The sequence below is a fragment of the Bos indicus x Bos taurus genome, chromosome 5, assembly GCF_003369695.1.
Source record: "Bos indicus x Bos taurus breed Angus x Brahman F1 hybrid chromosome 5, Bos_hybrid_MaternalHap_v2.0, whole genome shotgun sequence".
In the NCBI taxonomy this organism is placed as follows: Eukaryota; Metazoa; Chordata; class Mammalia; order Artiodactyla; family Bovidae; genus Bos; species Bos indicus x Bos taurus.
The window spans coordinates 61,046,302-61,055,006 of NC_040080.1; the positions used below are offsets into that span (position 1 = coordinate 61,046,302).

Here is an 8,705-nt window from a genome sequence, read left to right on the forward strand (position 1 = left end):
GTTTAACTCCCCGCATATTCTTTCCTTCACGGCTGAAAGTATAATGAAGCTGGCTTGGATTCAGTTTCGGGACCTTCACCTTGGAGCGGTGTTGGTCCCCTGATCCTACTTTTCTCTGGATTCTTGTGTCTCATTTCTCATTCTCTTGCCGTATCGCACTTTCGGAAACCCTGCTTGTCTAGCTAGTCTCGACAGCTATGTTCAGTCTACTAATGAGTTCATAAAAGGCATTCTTTATTTTCACTATGTGTGTATGTGTTTGTTAAGTTACTTCCTTCGTGTCTGATTCTTTGCAACACTTTGGACCATAGTCTCCCAGGTTCCTCTAATCCAGGCAAGAATACTGGCGTGGGTTGCTATGTCCTCCTCCAGGTGATCTCGATCCAGGGATTGAACCCATGTCTCTTATGTCTCCTGCATTGGCAGGTGGGGTCTTTACCACTAGTGTCACCTGGGAAGCCCTCTTTTCACTCTTCTTTTTTCAATAGTGAAATTTTTTTTTTTTTTGATTCTTTATTAGAGTTTTCTTCTCTCTGGTTATATTTTCATGGAGTTCTTCGTGTTTATCTAGATTTTCCATTATAGCCTTTAACATATTAATTTTAACATCAGTTCTGTGATTCTGTTTTTGGTGATTGCCTTCCCACTTCCGTCTGTAGTTTTTTTCTCCTTTTGGCATGATTTGTAATTTTGTGTTGAAGGCAGGAAATGATCTGTCTAGTAACAGGAACTAAGGTAAATAGGCCTTTAATGTGAGGTATTCTACTGATCTTGATAGAAGTAGGTTTTATTTAGTGGTTGCTATAGCAATTGGTGCTAGCAGGGTCGAATTCCTTTAGCATTCTTTATTGTGAATCTCTTGTTGATTTGGGGTTTTCTTAAGCACTCCTCTTCAGAAAGTGTCTGCATCTTGCACTGTTTCCGCTATAATTCAGTTGTTCCAGAGCTCTGTTGATGTTGTGTCAAGCTGTGGAAGACAGTAAGCATTCTATAATTTTATAATGAAATCTGATTGCATTAGGCCTATTTTATAGGGCTATCATCATCACAGTGTCTCTGGTGATCCAACTTTTTTGCACTTTTAGGCAGGACAAGTGTGTTGGGGGCTTGAGTGTGAGAAATGCCCTTTCATCAGGTGTGATAGTCTTCTGGTAATGTCTTGTGCTGTGGAAAGTAGGCCTTTATATATGAAAGTGCTCTGGTAAGATTTCATGGTAACTCATCTCTGTTCCACTCTAGAGTCAAAAGGGGATCTTCCCTGGCTGTTCACTCTGAGAATTTGGTGGAGTCCTAGAAGTAAAACCCACAGCAATCCTGCTCTGCTGCCTAAGAATACAGCTTCAGGAGTTTCTCACTTTCACACTACCCCACGGGCATTCCCCTGTAGACATTCAGCATGTATAAATGTATCAATTTCAAGAACTGAAGCATTTCTGTCAGCTTATGGCTTTGTCTCCAGATAAGCAGGTCTTGGCTTCCTCTCTTTGGGTGGGCCTATTTCTCCTGATTTTGTTGTGGTGGTTTGCCTTGCTACCTCAGTTCTCTAATAGGTACAAGAAAGCCATTGATCTTCAATTTTTTCTGCTTTTTCTGGTAATAGAGACATGAGTGATGACTTCTCAGATCTTTATGTGTTGAATTAAAACTGGAAATCCTCCAGGTGTGCTCTGAACCTAATTCTTAACCCTTCATATACTCACATTTATATTCATGTATCTTGATTACAGTTTTATGCCCATTACATAGAAGCAAGCTTGACACATTTCAAGCACATGACAAGTATGTATTCAAGGAGGGAATGAATAAATTTCTAAATAAATGAAGGTAAAAAGAGTGCATGGTGACTTCAATATAGTGTATTTTGTTGAGAAACTCCTGAAAATGTAGTTAAAGGAGATAGGAAAAAAGTGTGTATCCATACTGACATCTCTTTGGTTTATTGTTTACTAACACACCAAAGATCCATAGGGAAACTATGCCTTTGAATCTGGAAATAAACAACCGTAATCACTTGCTAGGATAAACAGTTGTTAAATTTTAGTACTATGCTGTATTATTATAAATTTAAATATTGTGAATATAAAGAATAAAAGGAGATATTTGGATAGTCTATAAATTGCTGATCTGAGCTACAAATGGCTAATCACAAAATGTCTACATGTGTTAAATTTATTTTAAAAATTATCTATTTCACTGTGACTCCATGGAAGGAAAAAAAAAATCTGAGTGCTTCATTATTCAACAGAAATATAAGAAATGTGAACATTAACAGCACATTTTTTTGCCTAAGTAATTCTATTTATTTACCTTTATGAGAAACGCTGGGCTGGAAGAAGCACAAGCTGGAATCAAGATTGCTGGGAGAAATATCAATAACCTCAGATATGCAGATGACACCACCCTTATGGCAGAAAGTGAAGAGGAACTAAAAAGCCTCTTGATGAAAGTGAAAGAGGAGAGTGAAAAAGTTTGCTTAAAGCTCAACATTCAAAAACTAAGATCATGGCATCTGGTCCCATCACTTTATGGCAAATAGATGGGGAAACAGTGGAAACAGTGTCAGACTTTATTTTTTGGGGCTCCAAAATCTCTGCAGATGGTGATTGCAGCCATGAAATTAAAAGACGCTTACTCCTTGGAAGGAAAGTTATGACCAACCTAGATAGCATATGAAAAAGCAGAGATATTACTTTTCCATCAAAAGTCCATCTAGTCAAGGCTATGGTTTTTCCAGTGGTCAAGTATGAATGTGAGAGTTGGACTGTGAAGAAACCTGAGCACCAAAGAATTGATGCTTTTGAACTGTGGTGCTGGTTAAAACTCTTGACAGTCCTTTGGGCTGCAAGGAGATCCAACCAGTCCATCCTAAAGGAGACCAATCCTGGATGTTCATTGGAAGGACTGATGCTGAGGCTGAAACTCCAATACTTTGGCCACCTCCATGCGAAGAGCTGACTCATTGGAAAAGACCCTGATGCTGGGAGGGATTTGAGGGGCAGAAGGAGAAGGGAAAGCCAGAGGATGAGATGGCTGGATGGCATCATCGACTTGAGGCACATGAGTTTGGGTAGACTCCGGGAGTTGGTGATGGACAGGAAGGCTGGCGTGCTGTGATTCATGGGGTAGCAAAGAGTTGGACATGACTGAGTGACTGAACTGAACTGAACTGGAAGGTAACAGTTTGTAAGTTTCAGTGTATTTTGCAAACTGATATATAAATCCATATATTATTGAAAATAAAAAATTCTAAGTGTGCCTAATGTTAATAGACTTAAATTTAACTATTCTGAATTTATTTTAATTGTAGCTCATCTGAAATTGATTTACTAAATGTCACCATTTTTAAATAATGGCAGATTCATGTTGATATATGGCAAAACAAATACAATATTGTAAAGTTAAAAAATAAAATAATATTAAAAAAATAAAAATAAAATGCTAAAAAAGTAATTAATTAAAAATAAATAAATAAGTTTTATCATGATTTTGAAAGGAGGGAATTTCCTTTCAGTTTTTAATGTAAATACAAATAAGATTAATAAACTTTCTATACATATTATATATATAATATATATTAACACAGTTCCAGTGTATATCGAGTATTATGGAGCAATAGGAAAGCTAGGTCCAATTTAATTCTGACTTGGGATGATAGATCTGTTTCTGACTCAAGTGACTATTTCCATTACAATACATTTAGTTTCCTCAGAAATTATCCCTTAGATTTGGGAATACTAGGAAGATGTTATTATATTTTGACACTAAAAGCCAGAATCTTCAGAGCCTTAAATATTCCCTGGAGAAAACTTTTATTTCATAATGTCTCTGGTAAATTTTTATTAATTCATGAGTTTTCATTCTTATGTAGCTTTGTTGACACTATTTATCCTACATAAAAGGCTTTATTTTACTTCCTACTCTGTCTCCAATGCCCAACTGAGGATCCATCCTCTCTTTAAACATTCTCTCTTGTTCATCTCCCCAACAGTCCCAAGCCCCAGAGAAATCTTCTCTCCTAGTCCCTAATGCCATATAGTAAACTTGAGTCTTATTTGCCCTTAAGTTCATGGGGCATTGTACACTGCTACATGCACACATGCATCCTGTCTCCTCAAAACATTCAGTTCAGTTCAGTCTCTCATTCGTGTCTGACTCTTTGTGACCCCATGAATTGCAGCATGCCAGGCCTCCCTGTCCATCACCAAATCCCAGAGTTCACTCAAACTCATGTCCGTCGAGTCAGTGATGCCATCCAGCCATCTCATTCACTGTCGTCCTTTTCTCCTCCTGCCCCCAATCCCTCCCAGCATTCCTCAAAACATTGGTAAACTGCAATTCTCTTAGACAGTGTCATATACCTTTACAGTGTACAACAGTGCATTCTCCATAGACCTATAAAAATTGGTTAATTAATGTCTGTTATAAATGGTGAAGTCACCAAAGAAGCATAACTGATAATGAAGTCATCAAAGCAGAGGCTTCCTCTCAAGGGATGACATGTTTACACCTAGGAGGATCCATGACATTTAACTTAGTACGAGCTTATAAAATTCTCAGCCACATAATCAACTTCATTTGATGTGGCTTGACTTTTGATTTACCATATTTTCAGGGCAGTCAGTATTACCTGTAGGTGTCTGAAACCTTGCTCAGACACAGATCATTAGAGTAAAATTTACTAGAGCTTCTCTTTTTTATTCACCTCAGTAAAGATAAATTACATATTTGCTGCCTTGATCTATAGATCAGTTTAAAAGCCAAGAGGTAAATAGAATTCTTATCTGAAGAGAAATTCAAACTTAATGGTAAGTCTTTGTCTTTACTATCTTCCCTTTCTGCTTTGCCTCTATTCTCCCTTTTCTCTTCCTTTTATTCTTCTACCATATTTCATTTTCCCTCATGCTGAACCCTTACTAATTTTGCATATTGCTTTATTATTCTCTTCCCATTTTCAGAACAATAATCTGAAGAAACATTAAATCTGATTAATTTTGTTCAAGTCAGGTTTTCTATGTAATCAGATAAGTTTAATTTTGGAATAGGACATGGTACAAGAGAAGAGTGACAAAAAGAGAGGTGGCCGAAACAGGGAAAAAATACATTACACTAATTTACAAAACAACAACAACAACAGAAAAAACTGTAGGGAATAGTTTTAGTTAGTTGAGTAGATTGGTAAAAGGCCAAACTGAAGAGGTATGAACATTATTATACTGAATTATTTCCACTATGTATCTTAAGCCCAAAGCTGGACTTCTGTTTTCAACCATCACACACATTTATATACCATTTACTTCTTGCTTCTCTATTGCCCCCACTGTCAGCTTCTTGAGGCAATGCTATTTATGTAATCATCAGCAAGACTGAGTGTAAGTAATATGATGTTTTCATACCTACATATTAAGAAAAAATAAGTCAAATTTTTTCACATACATATTCATCTCTTCACTTCATTATCATAAATATAACTAAACCAGAATCTAAAAGTGACATAAGGTACTTTTTTATTTCATCAAATTTGTACAACATATTTGCTTTTACTCAAAAGAAAAGTAACAGCTTTCGCTAGTTTATCTTATCCAAAGTAATCATATCCAAAAAGTACTCCTTTAGCAATTACTAATGTTTTGACATTGTCATCTTCATGTTTTCTGGTCCCTTTGCATAATTTTTATCTCAATATTTTCACCGGACCAGAAGCAGATCAGGAGGCAATAATGGAAAACCATACATCAGTGACAGTGTTTATCTTAGTAGGATTGACAGAGGACCCCAAATTGAAGATTGTGCTATTTATCTTCCTGCTTCTCACCTATTTGTTAAGCATCTCAGGCAACTTGACTATCATTACCCTCACTTTGCTTGATTCTCATCTCAAGACTCCTATGTATTTCTTTCTTCGAAATTTTTCCTTCTTAGAAATTTCCTATACAACAGTCTGTATTCCCAAATTGCTTGCTAGCATGGCAACTGGTGACAAAACCATTACCTATAACTGTTGTGCAGCTCAGTTATTTTTTGCTTTCCTTCTTGGTGCATCTGAATTTTATCTCCTGGCTGCCATGTCCTATGATCGTTACGTTGCCATCTGTAAACCCTTGCATTATACAACCATCATGAGCAACAAAATCTGTATCCAGCTGGTCCTTAGCTCTTGGATGGCTGGTTTCCTCATCATTTTTCCAGGACTCATTTTAGGCTTAACCTTGGATTTCTGTAACTCCAATGTCATCGATCATTTCTACTGTGACACTGTTCCTCTCCTGCAAATCTCCTGCACAGATACGCATTTGTTTGAAATGCTGAGTTTCATCCTAGCCCTGATGACTCTACTGATCACTTTGGTATTAGTGATTCTATCATACACATATATTGCCCTGACAATAATAAAAATTCCTTCTGCCAACCAGAGAAAAAAGGCTTTTTCCACTTGTTCTTCTCACATGATTGTCATCTCCCTCTCCTATGGCAGCTGCATCTTTATGTACGTGAAACCCTCAGCCAAACAGAGGATCTCCTTAATGAAGGGAGTCGCGGTTCTCAATACCTCTGTTGCCCCACTTTTGAACCCCTTTATTTATACTCTACGGAACCAGCAGGTGAAGCAAGCATTTAAAAACTTGCTACAAAGACTTCTGTCTTTATTCAAGTAAAATCATAGTGAGTTATATGAGGGAAATTAATAACTAGGGAAAATAGTAAAGGAGGAACTTGGATTTGTTCCCAGCTTCCCTATTGTACTATTTATTATTTGTCCTTTCACTTCTTTCTCAAGTGTCGTGATGTTTACATTTAGCTGTTTTATGTAAATCATGTTTTACATTTAAAAATATCAAAACCTTCTTTTTATGTTCCATTATAAGCATACTCAAATTTGATCCTCTCCACTCCTCATCTTTCACTTAAGTGTAACAAATATTTGAAAGGTTATTTCAGTAAAATATATGTATTTCTCATGGAGACTGTAAAGTATTTCTATATATGTTCAGAAAATTTTGTTCTCATATTTGAGTTTCTGTAAAAGCTTAATACGTTCAAAACAATGATATGATACGGCTTCTTGAGGCTGTTTATTTATGTCCTGGCTTTATGTCCTTTGCACATTTTCTATTGGTTTAAAAAAATATTAAAAGGGGGACGTTGAGATAAAACTGTTTTTTTTTTTTTTTGTCTTGAGACAAAAGAAAATGTTATTTTTGTCTTCAATTTAAAAAATCACTCACACTATGCTAGTGTAATAAAAAAATCATATGGCATATTTCTGTTACATTTTATTCCATGTAGTTAATAAATATTGAGTCATATATGTGTACTGTATCTAGGTAACTTTGGTTAAGAATAAAATGCAGCCCAGTGAGATCACATTTAGTACTTTATCAGCAATTCTCTATTCATTTTGGAACTATGTTCCTTAGATTCTATGTAACAGCATAAGTACATAACTAAAAATAATAATGTAATGATAACCAGCTTATTTTGAGATATTATAGTGTCTAATTGAAAGTATAACTATTGAGTGCAAGGAGTAATGTTAATTATTAGTTCATTTATATTATTGCATATATTCACATACACTGTTAGGAAAACAAAAACAAAGTAGAGCACAGGAGTTTTTCTTTCTTTCTTTCTTTTTTTTTTTTAAAGAGTCATGTAATTCAGTTGTAAATAAGAATAATCATAACAGAAACAAGAAAATCAAATCAATTAATTTAATTGTACTAAGGAATAAGCAATGGTTAGAACTATACATAGAACAACAGACTGGTTCCAAATTGGGAAAGGAGTACGTCAAGGCTGTATGTTGCCACTGTGCTTATTTAACTTATATGAAGAGTGCACGTGAGAAATGCAAGGCTGTATGAAGCACAAACTGAAATCAAGATTGCCAGGAGATCTTTTGGACTCTGTGGGAAGAGGCAAGGGTGAGATGATTTGGGAGAATGGCATTGAAACATGTATAATATCATGTGCGAGATGAATTATCAGTCTAGGTTCTATGCATGATACTGGATGCTTGGGACTGGTGTGCTGGGTCGACCCAGAGGGATGGTATGGGGAGGGAGGTGGGAGGGGGGTTCAGGACGGGGAACACGTGTATAACTGTGGTGGATTCATGTTGACGTATGGCAAAACCAATACAATATTGTAAAGTAATTAACCTCCAATTAAAATAAAGAAATTAAAAAAAAAAAAGATTGCCAGGAGAAAATCAATACCCTCAGATATTCAGATGACACCATACATATGGCAGAAAGTGAAGAAGAACTAAAGCACCTCTTGATGAAAGTGAAAGAGCAGAGTGACAAAGTTGGCTTAAAACTCAACATCCAGAAAACTAAGATTAAGCATCTGGTCCCAGTACTTAATGGAAAACAGATGGGGAAGCAATGGAAACAGTGACAGACTTTATTTTTTGGTGGCTCCAAAATCATTGCAGATGGTAACTGTAGCCATGAAATTAAAAGATGCTTGCTCCTTGGAAGAAAAGTTATTACCAACTTAGACAGCATATTAAAAAGAAAAGACATTATTTTGCCAAAGATCTGTCCAATCAAAGCTATGTAGTCCAATCAAAGCTTTTTCCAATAGTCATATATGGATATGAGAGTTGGACTATAAAGAAAACTGTGTGCTGAAGATCTGATGCTTTTGAACTGTGGTGTTGGAGAAGACTCTTGAGAGTGCTTTGTACAGCAAGGAGATCC

The 8,705-nt window shown here is 36.1% G+C and overlaps 1 protein-coding gene across 1 annotated transcript; it reads left to right on the forward strand.

Moving 5' to 3' along the window:
• The first annotated feature begins 5,717 nt into the window (after window positions 1-5,717).
• LOC113893676 (olfactory receptor 6C74-like) lies at window positions 5,718-6,653 on the forward strand. The gene has a single exon (XM_027543561.1). The coding sequence runs from the start codon at window positions 5,718-5,720 to the stop codon at window positions 6,651-6,653; it is 936 nt and encodes a 311-aa protein (XP_027399362.1).
• Window positions 6,654-8,705: the final 2,052 nt, after the last annotated feature.